The sequence below is a fragment of the Phytophthora cinnamomi genome, assembly GCF_018691715.1.
Source record: "Phytophthora cinnamomi strain GKB4 chromosome Unknown Contig21, whole genome shotgun sequence".
Lineage (NCBI taxonomy): Eukaryota > Oomycota > Peronosporomycetes > Peronosporales > Peronosporaceae > Phytophthora > Phytophthora cinnamomi.
In genome coordinates, this window is record NW_027150954.1 from 2102302 (window position 1) to 2120163 (window position 17862).

At 52.4% G+C, this 17862-nt stretch overlaps 2 protein-coding genes across 2 annotated transcripts; both read right to left on the minus strand.

The window, feature by feature from the left end:
• Nucleotides 1-44: 44 nt before the first annotated feature.
• Nucleotides 45-1178, minus strand: IUM83_03742 (bZIP transcription factor 1; the record flags this gene model as incomplete). Its single annotated transcript, XM_067927771.1, has 2 exons — nucleotides 45-879; nucleotides 1009-1178. 2 exons carry the CDS (start codon nucleotides 1176-1178, stop codon nucleotides 45-47), a joined length of 1005 nt encoding a protein of 334 aa, XP_067795561.1.
• Nucleotides 1179-5511: 4333 nt separating this feature from the next.
• On the minus strand, nucleotides 5512-7957 carry IUM83_03743 (uncharacterized protein; the record flags this gene model as incomplete). Its single annotated transcript, XM_067927772.1, has 3 exons — nucleotides 5512-5823; nucleotides 7163-7453; nucleotides 7631-7957. 3 exons carry the CDS (start codon nucleotides 7955-7957, stop codon nucleotides 5512-5514), a joined length of 930 nt encoding a protein of 309 aa, XP_067795460.1.
• Between the last annotated feature and the right edge of the window lie 9905 nt (nucleotides 7958-17862).

Here is a 17862-nt window from a genome sequence, read left to right on the forward strand (position 1 = left end):
TCGAAGAAAATACGAGGAGAAACGAGCAATATTCATTGATTTCATCAAATGAAGTTAGCGTCCGGGGTGATGAGAGCCTCGCTGAAGAAGAGCGATGCATCCGCCAAACTGCCCAGGACGTTGAGCACTGGGGTCATCAAATCCGATTGCATCTCGAATCTCACCACTTTGTCGCTAGTATCGTCCCAGCCGAAGATCACGGTCCCGCGCACGACAAAACTTTGACCCACGATTTTGGTGGCAATGGGCGACCAATCTCCTCCTTGGGCGCCACCTTTCCCATCAGAATTCAGGTGCGGAAACGCGTATCGGAGAGTGTTCCAGCTGACAGTAATATAGGTCGACGTGCTGGCGACCAAATCGTGTTCGGATGACATCTCCATTCCTCGAAGCTCCAAGCGCGTGTCGCTATAGAAAGGTGCAAAGCGCCTCCACATTTCTATCAGTGTGTCCATGCCGGGGAAAATGCCATCTACCGTATCCGGTGCCATAATTCTGCGCAAGAATGTGGACGCGACTTCGTGTTGAGTTCCAGGGTAAGCTACGAAATTGTTGAAGTGGCCAAAGTAGTCAGCAGCAACAGCCCATGGGGTTTGGAATGTTGGGATCTGGAACGAAATCTGGCATCTTGATTTGAGATCCTCGATCTCCCTTCGCAGGTGAACAATGGCATTTTGAGTATCGGCTACGACTTGGACCTGTTTCGCTCTGTAGCGAGCCTGGTTCACACGACACCGTTCTCGGTGCCGAATCTTCTTTTTCAGAGCCTCAGCGATGATGTCATTTTGTAGATCGGTGTCAATCGGCTGGTTCGCTGCCTGAATTGTCGCAATGATCTTGTTTACCGTCTTCGCGTCGGACGGAAGGCACATCGGGGGGCTACGGAACGATGATATATCGTTGAGAGTAATTAGCTCTTCCCGTGGAGATAAGTCAAGCGTAGCCGTTGACGCTTCAACTCGAGCGTGGGATGCATCTGTTCGAACTGTGTGGTGATGTGGATGGTACCTTAGCTGCTGCAGACCCGACCTGGTTTTGATGCTGGCTTCAGTTCGCCCAGCACTCTCGAATTTTGCCACCGGGTTGGGACGAGGTCCCTCGGTCCGCTGCTTAACGTCACATATCAGCTTGTCACTCAATGTTCGAGTGTTGGGCGGGACGAGAACGCACGAGTGCATTGCAGTGGGAGATGCAGAGGAAGGCTGGAAGTTGTGAAATGACTTGTAAATTTGCCGGACGACTGACTCGTTGCTTACGGGACGTCGCGTAATAATCACCAGACTGTGCGTGTCCAGTCTGAGAACCGGCTGGTAAATTGTGAGTGGCTGGGAGTCAGTGACTGAGTTGAACGACGACATATGACAAAGTACGCGCAACGTACTCGACATGCGTCCCACGAGCTGAGCGCGAGCACTGATCGCGTGAACGAGCACATAAAAAAAAGCTTGCGAGTGCGCTCGTCGGGATTTGATCGTTCCGTAACGCCAATCCCCCCTCGATAACTAGCATAATTTATTAGATAAAAATAGTTAGGAAAACTAGACGCCCCCCCCCTCCACACACACACACACACTGCTATAGATAGAGTGATCAGTTCTCGAGCATGTACGGTATTGTGAAGGAGTAGACTTTATTTAGCTATCACTATTGAAGTCCTAGATTTTTTTTATGGCTGCCAAATAACAGGGATTCCCACGCCTTGAACAAACCAAACCAACCAAAGTGCAAACTATTGGTTCGAAATTATATTTCACGACCGTTGAACCAATTCTAGCCGTTACTTTGGTTTGAACGTTACCAGACCAACGCTCTTGAACCATTCCTGAGATTTGGAGTTTCGTGGTTTGGAGTTGAGCTACAGCTGCAACCGATGGTTTGTTTTTTCCGCTGCCTGGTTGGTCAATATGGTTCTCTGTACTCGGGGCAGGCTCTCTTCAAAGGCCGCGCTCAAGCAAGCGGCATACCCAAAGAATTAGAATCTGCGGGCGGTATCGGTAGCAAGGTTGGCTTATTCGCTTGCACCTCCTGGATGGCAGGATTTGCATTCCCGAAGGCGGTGAGCATCTCACCCTGAAGCAGCTTTCGTCTTTGACAGCGGCTCCAGTCTTCAACCGCGCTTGGTCTTTCGGCTGTGCACAGCGGCACTTCTCGATAAGAGCCGCATCGTGAACAGTTTCAAATCGAGGTTTTTAGCCAACTACATTCTCATGGTTTGCTTTGGTTTGCAGTGTCTCACTCGGTTCAAACCACTTCGAACCAAACCACGAAACCGTTTCGAACCTGGTTCATTGGTAATTTTGGTTTGGTTTGTTTACCGAACCAAACCACGCGGTTTGGTTTGTTCTAGGCGTAGGGATTCCCGCGCTGGCCTCACTGCTCAGAGTGTCTGAGTTGTTCTGTACAGAAAGCAGCCGCCATCGCAGGAGCTACCACTGAGGTCAAAACGAGTTACGCTTGTACATAAGGGGACACTACACTTTTTCCAGACCTAATTAGTCAAGAGAACCTCAAGCTGCCAGCGCGCCAAACACTCGGTTCGCACCAACAAAGGTACAGTACAACTAAGGGTGACCGTACCAGTAGAGCTATCCCTATTCTAAATTTGGCAAGCAAACCATGTGGTAATTGTAGATTTGGCAATGGCGAGTGGAATTTCTCACAGCGGTATTGCTATTTTCCTGTCACACAATGCGTGAGGTATTATAATGGATTGCGATACTGGTGCGAGGTGGGTGGAAGCTTCCTGGGCAAAGCCAATGAAGACGACGCTGCGTCCATTGAACGAACACCTCGTGGCATGGAGGTACCTTTACTTCCGGGGCGATCACGACCTGGTCGGGCGCCAAACAAGGCGGTAGACACATTAGACTGCTGCGCCCACGTCACAAGAGCCCCATCGACGACGGCACCCGCCACCAAGGCTCTTGTAGCCACTTCTCTCTCTCCCCCCCCCGGCAACGTGATGTCTGTGCCACCGTCGCTGCTAACTTCTATCCAGGCCTCATAGAGACTTTTATCTCCTGATATCCAACAGTTTGCTCCTCGTGCGGGCCGCTCATTTTGATTGTGAGCCGACGTTACTCACGCTACCCAAGGCTATTTTCACGGCCAAATTTGGCAGCAGAAATAGCTCTGGGATCGGAAAGCTATTTTTATTTGGCAGATGGCAATACCGTTGGCGCCACCTGGAGCCAAATCCACGCCAAATTTGGCATTTGTGGGCTGGATAGCTCGACCAGTAGGGTCACCCCAAGGTCACCTAATTCATCATGTTGACGTTACCGCCACAACGCCTCACTCCCACGCCATCGTGAGAGACCTCCAAGACGTGCCGGTCGAAACCTGAATCTTCCATTTGAGGCGTGTGCTACATCATGCGTTTTTCTCTCGAATTAGCTTTGACAGATATTTCATTTCAAAGGACAAAATGAACTCGAGTTTGCTCTTTATGATAAAGAGAACACCGGATATAGTGAAAGTGTTTGGTCACCAACTCCCCAAGCTCTCGTACAGATTTATTGCTCTTATAAGAGGGAACCTATCATTTAACATATAAATTACTATTCCGCATGGAAGTACGAGAAACGGGAACCTACCATTTAACATACAAATTGCTATTCCGCATGGAAATAACCTATCAGTTAACATACAAACTGCTCTACCGCATCGCATGGATGTACAAGATGATCGAGGTCTGGCACTAGGTGTGGCGTTAACAACGTTCTGTACGCTGGTGTCCTGCAATCCGTGGGCAAACATGTTGACCTGGAGCTTTTGCACCGCTCCTAGTGCCTCCCGTGCGCTCGCTGTCACTTGAGGACTGCTCGCTTGTGTCGTCTCTCTTTCTGGGTTGTTCTCAACAGCATCTTCAACAGCGACGTAGCTCGGCGCGCTCAACAGATCCAATAAATCTTAATCTAGATGTTATCAGCAGTTCTAGATCTCCAAGCTCCGTTTCTCTGGTCGATCATGCTCCCTGACACAATCATAGTATGCCGCCAACAGTGTCGAATTGTCGCCTCCGAAACGGGACGGAGTTCGTTCTTTTCGTAGATAGTGAGGTGCTGGCGCGACGAGACCATTGTTGTACTCCTGATCGTGTTTAAAAGTGAACCACGTGTTCTTACAATGTGTGGTCTTGGTTTGGCGGGGAGCTCTCCTACACTCTTACAGTCTAATAGCCGGTTTGACTGGATTTTACTATAGTCACAATTTGGGATCTCACGGAAGCGCTCTAATAGTCGATTTTCTCTTATAACCGGCGCCACTATAGCAGGTGTTCTTTTGGTGTTGCCAACAACCCTTTGAATACATCAAGGCGCCCAGTCGCCGCAAGGTGGTGGTCAGCAAAATCCTCGCAGGTCATCGCACCTTGAGACAGGAACCACTCCGCAACCAGTACGTCGCCATTGAGCACAGCGTAATGCAACGCCATCACAAAATTGTGCAGCACGTTTGGGAGGTGCTCCACTAGCCACCAGGCGACGTCGCTGTGGCTGCTCGCAACGGCCTTTTTCAGGCTCTTGGGTCCCACACCTTCCAAGTTGAAGCTTCAACTCGAGCACCTTCGTCCAGCGAGCTGGGGTCGTTGTCGAAAAAAACCGCAGAATATCCACCGGACCGATGATACACGCTTCAGCCACCGCTTCCGACCTCACGACCCAGTCCTGGAGTTGTCCACGAGCCATTTGACCGTTTCTAAATTCTTGGGGTCGACGGCCTATATCAACGATTGTGTAAACTGCTTGTGCATGTCGTACTGGTCGGCCCGCGGGAACTGTCTCAATGTGAACCTTTCCCTGTCCTCCTTTCGCTCTTATTTGCTACAAACGTGTTCTCGCTTTCAGTGATATTCTTGGCGAACACTGCTGGTCCCAGAGGCGGTTGAGCAGCGCGAAGGAGCCGCGTGCAGGCCTTGTGTTAAAATGAACAGAATACTGTAGGTAACTCTCAACAATATATTACTCTTAACCTCTTATTCCTATGCCGATTACTCTAGGTCCGTGCTCGGTACCTGGAGGCAAAAGAGGAAGTGAGCTCGTCTTCGGACTGCGTCCTCGACAGCTCACTCCTCGGCATCTTGTCGTCATCGCACTATGGATGGCAGGCAGCTCTCTTCCAGATCGCAGCTGGCGATCTGAACATTTTCCTCTCGTACTTGCTAATATAAGCATTAACAACTTAACGAGGTTTTTCTTTCATATTCATTTACTCGACTGGCAGACAGGCGTTGCCTGCTGCCATTCTACGAGCGGGGCGCGCGCTGCGCGCCTCCTCATTAGGGGGTTTCAGTTCTCGATTTTCTTGCCGAAAGATCAGACCGCAAAATCAGACCAAAAATCGGTCATTCTTCTGATAACGTGTCGGATTTGTCGCGAGAAGGCCAAGCGGCGCGCTGGTGCATCTACTTAGTGCGGGGATATCTACTCAGCACCCCCCTCCCTCCTTCGAGGTCAGTTGCGCGCGTCGGTTGTTCATAAACGTCCTACTAACAATGCTGCGCAGGTCGTGCTAATGCCGCAGTCGGAGCGTGCACAGCTGCTTCGGTCGCTGTCGAGAGCGACCTTTTGCCAGGTCCTTCTCGCGGAGCTCGACGAACTCGACGAGAACGAGAACGACGACGAGCTTGATGAACTCCAGGACTTGTACTGTAGGGTGCGCGTGCATCGCTACCTCGGGGAGAGGTCGAACGTAGAGCGTTCCAATGCTCACCAAAGACTTGTGTTTGACCTCCGGGATGATGAATTCATGAAGTCCTTGCGCGTCATGAAGCATACGTTTGAGTTTGTATGGCAGCTTATTCGGGGCCACGCGCGCTTCGAGCTGCGTGGCACGAAGCCGCAACGAGATGTTAGCATCCAGCTTGCTGTTGCCCTCGAGTGGTTTGGGGCTTGTGGCAATGGAAATTCCAATTGGAGAATCGTGCGGCACTATGGCGTGGGGCTGGCACGGTTACTACGTATGTGAGGCGCGTGCGACTGGCGCTGCTGCGCCACTACTGCGCCTCCTTTGCACGAACGCGAGGTTTCCTCTGCTTTTCACCGCGAGCGGTACGGGCTACGTGGAGTGATTGGCAAGGTGGACGGTACGCACATATTCTTCGACCAAAAGCCACACATCGACGGCGCTCTTCACTTTAATCGAAAGTCTCGCTACTCGCTGAATGTGCACGTTGCATGCAATGAGGACAAGCGCATTCTTATGGTATACTCGGGGTGGCCAAGATCATGCGCGGACTCGACAGTGTTTGCTAAGTCACCAGTCTTGCAACGCCCCGCCAGGTACTTTGTTAATGATCAATATCTACTTGGAGACTCGGGATACGCAGTTTCGCGTAATGTTATCACGCCGTACAAAAAGCCCGCAGCTTTGGAGGCCGATAATAAAGCGTTTAATGACGTTCATTGCAGCGCTCGCGTAGTGGTGGAGAACACGATTGGGAGATGGAAGAACCGTTGGATGTCTCCCAAAGGGATACGAACACAGATTCGGAAGAAAATGGATTTAGATGTGGTAAATAATCATGTGCTAGCATGCGCGATGCTTCATAACATTGGGCTGGAGCTAGACGATGTTTGGAGAGACGAGAGTAATTCCGACGACGAAGACAATGCAAACAACACACTCGAGGAGAGCGCTAGTCTTCGGTCTGGGTTTAACAAACGCGAGCAACTCAAACATGCACTGCTACGTAGTCAGAACTAGCTACGACGAATACTAGGCTGTGCTAATCCGGGAAAAAGGTCTTGAGGATCTCATTGACTTCAGCGAGTGTCTTCCCGCTCAGAAGGAGTTGCAGTGCCAACTTGTTTTTTTCTTCGGCTCGTTTGTCGGCGGAGCGCTCGAGACGGTCGCGCTCTCTGCTCGATCTCCTGGCGACGAAATCGATCGTCTTGCTCCAGTTTCTTTTCTTTGAAAGCTAGGTCTTGCCGCATGCGCTTCTCATTGAACTCGAGGCGTTTCTCGGAGGCCTCAGTGTATACACTTGCGAAGTCACGGCGCTTTGCGTTCTCTGCCTTTTCCACACCGCGAGCATCACCGCTTCGAGCGCTGACGGGGTTGTCGCCAGAAGCAAGAGAAGGGAGCGATGGTCGCGACGAAGCATTGCATCTTGGAGCGGCGGCTTCGGCACTTGTCGATGAGGCCGCGGTGGGTTGGGTACTTGGTGTGGCGGGGACACGGCGGCCTGACCAGTTGCCGTCGCGGAGGACGCGTCGACGATATCTGCGGCAAGATCCGTCTCTGACAAGCCATCGGGGACGCTGAATTCAGACGAGGGAGGTGTGATGTTGCTCCTAGCTGGCGTGGCTTCTTCGTCCGTGCTCGCTGAAACCTCTTCATTACCAGGGAGACTTGCATCCACACCAAAGTCCCAGGCGTCTGCGTCGTCGTTATCCTTTCCACTTTCTTCGCTGACGGGCGCCGTGGTGTGTGAGTTAGGCTCGACGTTCGACTGCTCAACAAAATGTTGTTCAGACGATAGTAATGAGGGCACGCCTTCTCAACAGCATCACAAAGGGTGTAGCCAAGGGCATACATTTCATCAGTGATGCCAAAGCCGGTCTGCAGAAGGAGCTTGTCGTGTGTTCCTGTAGCGGCTAAAGTAAGACTTCCAGCGACTTTGGCAGACTTGAGCAGCCCACGGCTCTGCCAGGGTGGCGTCGTAAACCCCGGCCTTCTTCATCGAGCTGATAGTCGCACGATTCACTGCGGCTGCCATTCGCTTGAAGCCTTCGATCTTAGTAACGCCGACGTCGTGAGAAACACCCTTGCCTGAAGTGGATTCCCCCACAATTATCTTGTAGTTGCTGGACACCTCGAGGCACTCAACCATAGCGAGGGATTGCTGCTCCGTTGTGTGCACATCCTTAGCCGTCTTCTTCGGCGTCTTCGTCGCTGCTGTCACCTCTTGCGGCCCAGGCGATGCCGCCGCATTCGCACTGGACTTGCGCACCATGACCTTGATGCTGGGCGCGCGCAAAATTTGAATGAGGCTCGCTGCGCGGGAAAGTGACCTTTCGACATGAAGAGATATCTTTCGAACCGTCCGCCTCAGAGGACGGTCGGTTTGGCTGATTTCTCGCGGTCGATTTTGGCGCCGTTCGCGCGAGAAATCGGACCAAAAGACGGCGGCAAATCGGAGAACTGAAACCCCTATTCAACACTCCCACTAAGTACTAGGGGACAATTTCAGTTCTCGAACGCCAAGTTTCTCTTTGTTTCAGGAATTGTTTTGTGGGAAGAGCTTTAGTGAGAATATCCGCTGTCATCTCTGTTGTAGAGCAATAGGCTATCTTAAGGCGACCGAGTTCTACAAGGTCCCTCGTAAACAGATAGCGGATCCCAATGTGTTTATTTGCTTTGTGATTTCCAGGGTTTTCACAATGCTGATGGCAGCGTTGCTGTCACACCATACCTGCACTGGTACCTTTTGAGGAAATCTCATTTCCCCAGCAAATGCCACAACCACTCACTTTCCTTGGCTCCCTCACTTAGTGCGATAAGTTCATCTTCAGCAGTCGAGAGTGACACGCTTCCCTGTTTGCTACTGCACCATTGTAACGGTTACACGCACAAGTGGCTGCAAGCCACTTGTGAATTTAACAGATAGGTTATCTGTTAAAAGTTTTGGATACTTCCTCACCTTGGTGTAAGACACACCAATGGATACATTGAAGTGGACCACCACAATGAGTGGTCCACACATACCCAAATATCCTGTTGGTAGAAAGCAGCATCTTTCTACCAATCAGAGTCATGCATATTAGCGGGGCTCTGACAGCCAGCCGCTGTCAACCCTTTCATAGACGATAAACAGTTTTAGCAGATTTTAGAGGAAGATCAATTTACAAGCAATCCAGTTCTCATTTTACCTAATCTAAGACACTTGGAGTGTTATCTGATTTCAATTATATTTGTGTATTCAAATATAATTAACCTAAGTAATTACTAAGTACTTACGCTTCCTCATACATGTAGCGCGACGTGTAAGCTAAAGTAGTGAGTCAAGTTAGACCCACTACACCTGGTAGCACTTTGTAGTCCGTCCAACGACCGGCTGCTTGACGTTCGTACGCGGTGTACGAACGCGGAGCCGAGAACCCCATGAGCACGGAGGTGCCCATGGAGAGCTCCAATACGCCTGCAACGCATGTTGCACGCGCGGACTGCCCCACCTGTCAGATCCAGAGTGGGAGGCCCTCCAACGACTGTCAACAGTCATTGGAGAAGCGGCGACAGCTACAATGCTGCGTACGCTATCGCCGACGGAGCAACATGGTGTTGCTCTTGGGTTCATCATGAAGGAGCAGCGTGATGCTGCTTCAGTTACGGCGTCGTCGGGGACGACACCGCGTGCTCAACCATTAAAGTTGAGCGTGAGCAATTATGTAGGAAGAGATGGCGAACCTCTCCTCCGATGGCTTGTCGAGCTCGACATTAGCCATAGCGGCTCGACGCATCGTCGACCCGCTGTCGAAGGTCGCGTTCGCCATGTCCTGCCTTGGCGGACGCGCAAGGAGTTGGGCGTATGGACGCCGACTCTCCGATCCTACGTGCTTCAGCACGTACGAGGTGTTCAAAGAGGAGCTCATCACAAGCGTTTGAGCCCCGCAAAACGAGTTCCGGTCGAGGGCGGAGTTCCTCGACCTTCAGCAGGGTAAGCATGACGTCCATGCTTACGCGCAGCGCGCACGATATTTGGTATCAAATATCGTGACTAACCCTGATTGACGAGGCGACCAAGGTCGTCACGTTCATGAAGGGCTTAGAGATGGGCCTGTGAAGACCTATCTCTTCCGAGAGTACCCGGTACTCTCGAAGCTGCGATCACTCTTGCCATGCAAGAAGAGTTTAACCTGCGGCAGGCTAAACTCCATGTGAACGTGCCGAGGCCGCAACCGCGCCCGGTAGCGAGGTCGGGAGGTCCAGAACCAATGGACCTCTCGAATGCAACAACTGCTGGTTACCAGCAGCAGGAGGTAACGTGCGATGCTTCCGCTGCGGAAGGATCGGTCTCTTTGCACGGGAGTGTACAGCTCCCATGCCCCTGGAGGTGGCCGTCGTGGCGATTCCAGACATCGTCGCGAACAAACAAAAACGTGAACATCCAGTAAGCGCGGGGCACCCTACTGGTAATGCAGTCACGCGTGCCGACATTGGGCACGCGACACTGAGGACTGCAGCCCCAGTGAGTCCAGATCTCGCTAACAAGCAAGATGACAGGCCGAACCTGGTCATCTTGAAGGTTTACTCGAAGAGAGCGAGTGACTCTCTTCGAGCTTTGGTAGATTCAGGCGCGTCGAACAACTTTGTTCGACTACGAAGCCTGTCGAGACTTGACTTCGAGGAAGTAAAGGTACCTCGAAGTCTTCTGAAAGTACGACTGGCAACAGGTGCCATCGGAAGACCGAGAAGCGCGTCGTGAACGTGCGCTTCTCGTACAAACAACGAGTGTTTGTCGAACACTTTATCGTCCTGGACCTGGACGATAAGTTCGACGTAGTAATGGGCATGCCGTGGCTTGCACGGCATGATCCGGTGATAACTGGAAGAAGCGCACGCTCGTGCGCTTCGGCCGCGACAGCGGAACAGAGAGCGATGGCCCTGTTACCGCAGCGTACGCACCAGCAGGTGCGCGCGGCTCACCAGTCGAGACAGCGCTTAATGCAGCTGTCCCGGAATGCCCAAGGGGTGCGGGAGGATGCGCACAGTGGACCCACGTCGGCAATGCTGCCGACGTCGGAAGAAAAGATGTGCTGGTTCCGGGAACCAACACCCACGTTCAAGCGTGTAAGGGACAGTCCCTGACCCGAAGAGGTCAGGTCGACAACGACGCGTCGGCTCCGGGAGTCGACGCACCCTCGGTCATAAGGAGCTCCGCCAATGAATGGCGTCGAGGTGACGAACGCGTGTCAACTCCGGAATTGACGCTGCAAACAGTGCGGACGGTTGCAAACGTACCGCACTGACACAATTTGATGCTGTCGTGCAGCCGGGCTGCACGACGAAGCACCTGCGATCAAGCGCGGCTTGATACCGCGCGCCCGCGGACAGGGTCTGCCGGCGAAGGACACGTTACCGTGCAGCCGGGCTGCACGAAGGAACATGCGGTCAAGCCGGGCTTGATTCCGCACGCCCGCGGACAGGGTCCGCCGGCGAACAACTGTCCACGGCCGGGCCTGGACCAGAAGAACAACCGTGCGGAGCCGCGCCCGCACAACAAGCAGAAGACGGCGCAAGCGGAGAACGCTGCGCAAGTCTCGGTCCGGGACCGAGACGCATCAAGAGCAGTATGCTGGGCAGACTGAGGCGGTGACGCCGGATGTCAAGACGCTGCGTCTAAGCGTCTTGACGCGCACCGATACTGGATTCCAGTATCGTGACATGGAACTCGCTAGTCCTCCGACGACGGCGTCGGAGTTGACTTCTCTCCCAGCCATGAGCTGGAAGCGCTTCACGCGCGACTTGCACGATAGACGCATCGAGTAGTCTGCGTTCTTTCGGACAGCGAAAGAACGGAGAAGGAGAGCGAAGAGCTGAGGCAGCTCTTCATGGAAGTACCACTGAGAGTGAAGACACTCAGTGCGAAGACGAAGCGAGAGCGCTTCGAGGAATAAGGGGACTCGCAGTCGAGTCCCTATTACGACTGTTGAGGAGTACAAAGACGTACTCCGGAAGACACCTGCGGAGCCCGCAGGATAAGGGCATTCAGCACGATTGATCTCGTGCCGGGCACGAAGTATTGCGTCACGCGGCAGTGGCCACTGCCGCGAGAGGAAGTAAAAGCAATCGACGACTTTGAAAGTCGTCGCAAAGCAGGACAAGTGCGGGAATGAAAGTCCCCGCACAGTGCTCCGACGTTCTGTGTCAAGAAGCCACAGGGCGGATGGCGCATCGTTCATGCGTATAATAAGCTGAACGATGCGACGGTACCGGCGCAGACGCCGATACCGCGAAAAAATGTTATCATCGATTCGATGGCCGGGAGCACCGTTTACAGTGCTCTCGACTTGCGAGATGGATTCCCAATTCTAATGCGTGAGAGGGATATCCCTCTCACGGCAGTGAGCACGCCAAGCGGCATGCTCTGGGAATGGCTAGTAATGCCACAGGGGCTTAAGAACGCCCCGCGACTTTCAACAGGTGCGTAACGCATTTGTTGCGCCTCGGTGCGCGACTTCCCACCGAGCTATTTCGATGATGTGTTCATCCACAGCCGGGCTGTGGACGGAAGATCGACGTAGAGATGCAGGGTGCATCTCCGAAGTTACTTGAGCTTATGCGAAAGCATAAGCCCTACGCGAACCTGAAGAAGTGTATCTTCGGGCGAGCGAGATACCCGTCCTCGGGTGTCTCGTATGGAAAATGGTGTTCGCCCTGACCCGGGTCAGAGTGATTAATGAATGTCCAACGTCAGTGTCAAGGAACTGAGGCAGTTCCTGAGCCTGGCCACGTACTGTGCAAGTACGTGGAGGACTATGCGGGCAAGATCCGCCCGGCTGTCACAGCTTCAAGAAGGAAGCTGTGTGGAATTGACACCTGATTGCCAGCAGATTTGCTTCAAGCGGGGCTTGACTGAGGCGCCGATCTTGGCAGTGGTTGACCAAGATCGCCCATTTCACGTACTGTGTGATGCATCCGACTTCGCGATCGGATGCGCGTTGATGCAGCACGATCACGAGGGTCGTGATCGCCGTCTACTACCAATCGCGTCAGCCAGCCAAAGAGCGCAACTATCCGGTGCATGACAACCTCAGCACATGAACTACGCACCTCGCAAAGTTCCGAGTGTATTTGCTTCGGGAGCAGTATTCACATTTGTGGTCTACACCGACCATGCATCACTGCGCTCTACGTCGTGCTGATGCAACCCGGCTGTGGATGGAGCCTATCATCGATAGCCGGTGCGGAAGTCTCGCGCACCGAGGCGCAACAATCTCGCGTCGCGCACCTGTTGAAAGTCGCGGGGCGTTCTTAAGCCCCTGTGGCATTACTGCTATTCCCAGAGCATGCCGCTTGGCGTGCTCACTGCCTGGAGGATATATCCCTCTCACGCATTGGAATGTAAAATCCGATACCAAAGTCGAGCACTGTAAACGGTGCTCCGGCCATCGAATCGATGATAACATTTTTCGCGGTATCGGCGTGCGCCGGTACCGTCGCATCGTTCAGCTTATTATACGCATGAACGTGCGCCATCCACCCTGTGGCTTCTTGACACAGAACGTCGGAGCACTGTGCGGGGACTTTCATTCCCGCACTTGTCCTGCTTTCGACGACTTTCAAAGTCGTCGATTGCTTTTGCTTCCTCGCGGCGGTAGCCGCTGCCGCGTGACACCATACTTCGTGCCCGGCACGAAGATCAATCGTGCTGAATGCCCTCATCCTGCGGAAGCTCATCCTCTTCCGGGATACGTCTTTGTACCACTCAACAGTATATAGGGATCGACTTCAGCGAGTCCCAGCCTTATTCCTCGAAGCGCTCCTGCTTCGTCTTCGCTGGTGTGCTTCACTCGGTGGTACTTCCCATGAAGAGCTGCTCAGGCTGCTTCGCTCTCTCTCCGTTCTTTCCTTGTCGAAAGAACGCGGACTGCTCGATGCGTCTATCGTGCGAGTCGCGTAACGCTTCCAGCTCATGGCTGGGAGAGAAGTCTCCAGACGCGCGTCGTCGGAGGACTAGCAGTTCCATGTCGATCTGGAACAGTATCGGTGCGCGTCAAGACGGCAAGCGTCTTGACATTCACGTCACGCGCACGCTAGCCAGCTGCTCTTGATGCGTCTCGGTACGGACCGAGACGCGCAACGTTTCTCCGCTTGCGCCGTCTTCTTGTTTTGCGGCCGGTCCGCACAGTTGTTCTTCTTGGTCAGGCCCGGCCGTGGACAGGTTGTTCGCCGGTTTGTACGCGGCGTCGTATCAAGCCCGGCTTGACCGCATGTTCCTTCGTGCAGCCCGGCTCGGTATATTAACTCCTTCGCCGGCAGACCCTGTCGCGGGCGCGCGATATCAGGCAACCGGTCGCGATGCGTCTTCGTCGTCGGCCGGCTGCACGACGCATGCTAAATTGGTCAGTGCGGTACGTTTGCAACCGTCCGCACTGTTTCACGTCAATTCCGGAGTTGACGCCTTCGTCACCCGCGCATTCATTTTGGAGCTTATATGACCGAGGTGCGTCGCTCCCGGAGCCGACGCGTCGTTGTCGACCCTGACCTCTTCGGGTCGGGGACGCCGCCACGCGAGACGTGTGTTGGTTCCCGGAACCACGCATCTTTTCTTCGACGTCGGCATTTTGCCGACGTGGGTCATGTCGCTCCTCCGCACTTTGCATTCAGGACAGCTGCATATAAGCGCTGTCTCGACTGGTGAAACCGCGCGTGCTGGTGCTGCGCGCTTGCGAAATAACTGGGCTATCTGTTCCGCTGTCGCGCCAGAAGCGCACGAGCGTGCGCTTCTTCCGACTATTCACCGGATCATGCCGTGCAAACCACGGCATGCCCATTACTACGTCGAACTTATCGTGGTCCAGGACGATAGTGTTCGACAAACCTCGTTGTTTGTACGAAGCGCACGTTCACGACGCGCTTCTCGGTGCTCTGATGGCACCTGTTGCCAGTCGTACTTTCGAAGACTTCGAGGTACCTTTACTTCCTCGAAGTCAGAATCTGACGAGGCTTCGTAGTCGAACAAAGTTGGACGCGCCTGAATCTACAAAGCTCGAAGGAGTCACTCGCTCTCTCTCGGTATACAAGATGACCAGGTTCGGCCTGTCATCTTGCTTTCTTGAGATCTGGACTCACTGGGGCTGCAGTCCTCAGTGTCGCGTGCCCAATGTCGGCACGCGGATGCTGCATACCAGTAGGGTGCCCGCGCCTTACTGGATGTTCACGTTTTGTTTGTTCGCGACGATGTCTGGAATCGCCACGACGGCCACCTCAGGGGCATGGGAGCTATACACTCCGTGCAAAGGACCGATCCTTCCGCAGCGGACATCGCACGTTACCTCCTGCTGCTGGTACACCAGTTGTTGCGTCAGGGAAGGTCCATTGGCTCCCGCCGTCCCTACCGGCGCGGTTGCGGCCTCGGCACGTTCACATGCAGCTTCTAGCCTGCCGCAGGCTAAGCTCTTCTTGCATGGCAAGAGTGATCGCAAGCTGTCGAGGTACCTCGGAATTTCTCCGGAAGAGATAGGTCTCACATGGGCCCATTCTAAGTCCTTTCATGGACGCATGACGACCTTGGTCGCCTTTCGTCGAATCGATAGTCACGATATTTGATACCAAATATCGTGCGCGCGTTCGTACATAGGACATCATGCTTACCTCTGCTGGAAGTCGAGGAACCTCGCCTCGACCGGAACTCGTTTTGCGGCGGCTCAAACGCTTGTTTGGTCTCCCTTGATCTTCACGTGAACACGTAGTACGGAGAGTCGCTCTACGCTGACGCTTGGCCGCAGGGATGGCGAAGACTCACGCGGGTCGCGCCGAGCCATGCTGGCCGTTTCCGACAGCAGGAGAGCCGCTCCGCAAGGAGGATGCTTACGATCAATACCGGTGATCACGCGATATCTCCTGACGACGCCGTCACTCGAGGAAGCAGCGATCACGCTGCTCCTTCATGATGGAACCCTTGAGCAACACCATGCTGTTCTCGGTCGGCATATGCGTACGCAGCCATGTGTATCTCGCTTCTCCAATGACCTGACAATCGTTGGAGGCCTCCACCTGGGTCAACAGGTGTGGGGCAGTCAGCGCGTCACACATGCGTTTGAGCGTGTTGGATTCTCCATGGGCACCTCCGTGCTCATGTGGTTCTGCTCCGCGTTCGAATACGACCGTACGAACGTCACAGCGATCGTTGGACGGACTAACAAAGTATACCAGGTGTAGGTGTCTAACTTGATACTACTTTTGCTACAGCCGTTGCGCAACGTGATGAATGAGGAACTTGTAAGTACTTAGTAATTACTTAGGTTAATTATATATTCGAATGCACACAAATATATTAAAGTAACAAAAGGATTCCGTGACTTAGATTAGGTGAAATGAGACTGTATTTGTAAATCGGTCGATCTTCCTCTAAAAATCTGCTAAAACTGTTTCTTATCATCTAGAAAGGGTGCGGTCTGGCCGTATCCGGCCTCAATATGCATGTCTGGTGAAAGATCCAACATACCAATAGGATCTTAGATTGTGTGGACCACTCACCTGTGGTGGTCCACTTCACGTATTCCATCGGTGTGTCTTTACACCAATGTGAGGAAGTATCCAAAACGTTTAACAGATAACCTATCTGTTAAGAATTACAGTGAGCTTAGGCCACTGTGCGATATAACCCCGTTACATTGATTGACTTCATTCCATAGAGTGCCGAAAACCTCGTACGCGAGCATAGCGCTTCATCCTTGTAGCTACTTACGAGCGTGAAAGCGTATACGCCATGATGAACTGGAGGGAAGTGGACAGAATTTCGCCTAATATCCCTATTTTCATGTGGATTATTATTGCTAAAAGCTGTAATTCCAGCTGAATTGATCGTCCAAAGCATTGTCACGTATGACAAGCGCCGATCGATGAGGAGGCTGATAAGCTGAAAACAGCAGTCCAAGAGAAAAAGTAGACCATAGGAGTTATTTGAACTGCCTAAGCCAAGGCGGTGGTGAAGCTTGGCATGACTTCATTACCCTCTGAGAAATAGTCTTCCTCCAAGTCTGGCTGACCCAACATTAGTGTGTCTTGACTCCCATGTAGGCCTTGTTGATGAATCTGAAGTTGTCTTGACTCTCCCATGTAAGGCTGCGTAAATCACGTCCACTTGACAGCAGATATCATGTTGCGTGATGATATTTTATTGTGCTCTGTCGCTCAGCATCACAGGTCTGTCCGCTTTCGAATGGTGCGTCAGTCTTCTGAGTATTGAATAGTTTGATCATCTCGGGACTCTTTGACGCATCCGTTTTCCATCAATCTGATTTATAACCATCAGGACCGACGATCTCATACAGCCGGTTTCGCCCATCGGTTATCTTATCATAAATACACCTTTAGAGAGCGATATAGTGCCTGTAGTACCTACTCTTCTATCATTCTCCATGATGTTCGGAAACAATTCCTGAATCATGGTCCAGATCTTTGCATCTGACTGTACTTGACTTGAAATGTGTCATCTTGATGGCGATGTGATAAATGTTGTTGTAGTAAGATATTAAGCTTGCGACGTCTTTCTGTCATAGGGTCGATTCATGCGAAGAGTCGCATTTTCATCGTTCAGTCGAGAACCTCAATCTACCCATCGTATCGTGAGTGCTCCTGTGTCATCTTTGACGAGTGTTTGATTCACACCTAAAACAAGCGCGACTGTCTCCCCTTTGTTTTGAAGGATCTTCGTAAGAATTTGAAAGCTGTTTGCTTGATATTGATGCTGTTCTTAGATGTCGCCTTCTTAGAAAGCTATTGGCAATAACCCCATTTGCCATGAGTTTGGATCGTGAGAAGCCACTCTAAATTCATAATCGAATTTATCCCTGAGCTACCATGACTCGGTACGTATCACGACCTGCCGTAATGTCGCACGTTATCATCTACCACTCCCTGAATGTCTTAGATGAATCGACAGTTGTCCTAGCGCTCTTTCTATAAGAGGGGCCTTGTGGTGAATAGCCGTTTCCAGGATCACAATAAAGTTCTTCATTAGATCTTCCATAGTTTGCTCAATAGAAAAGTCTCAACGTTCTCCTAGCTGATCTTTAAATCAAAAGGCGGTGATATGTTAGTCAGGGCGCTACCTAGTTATCGTAATATAGGTCACTGTCATTTCAGTTGACATTCTACGTCATCATTGAAGTGTTAGTTCCTGAATCGATATGC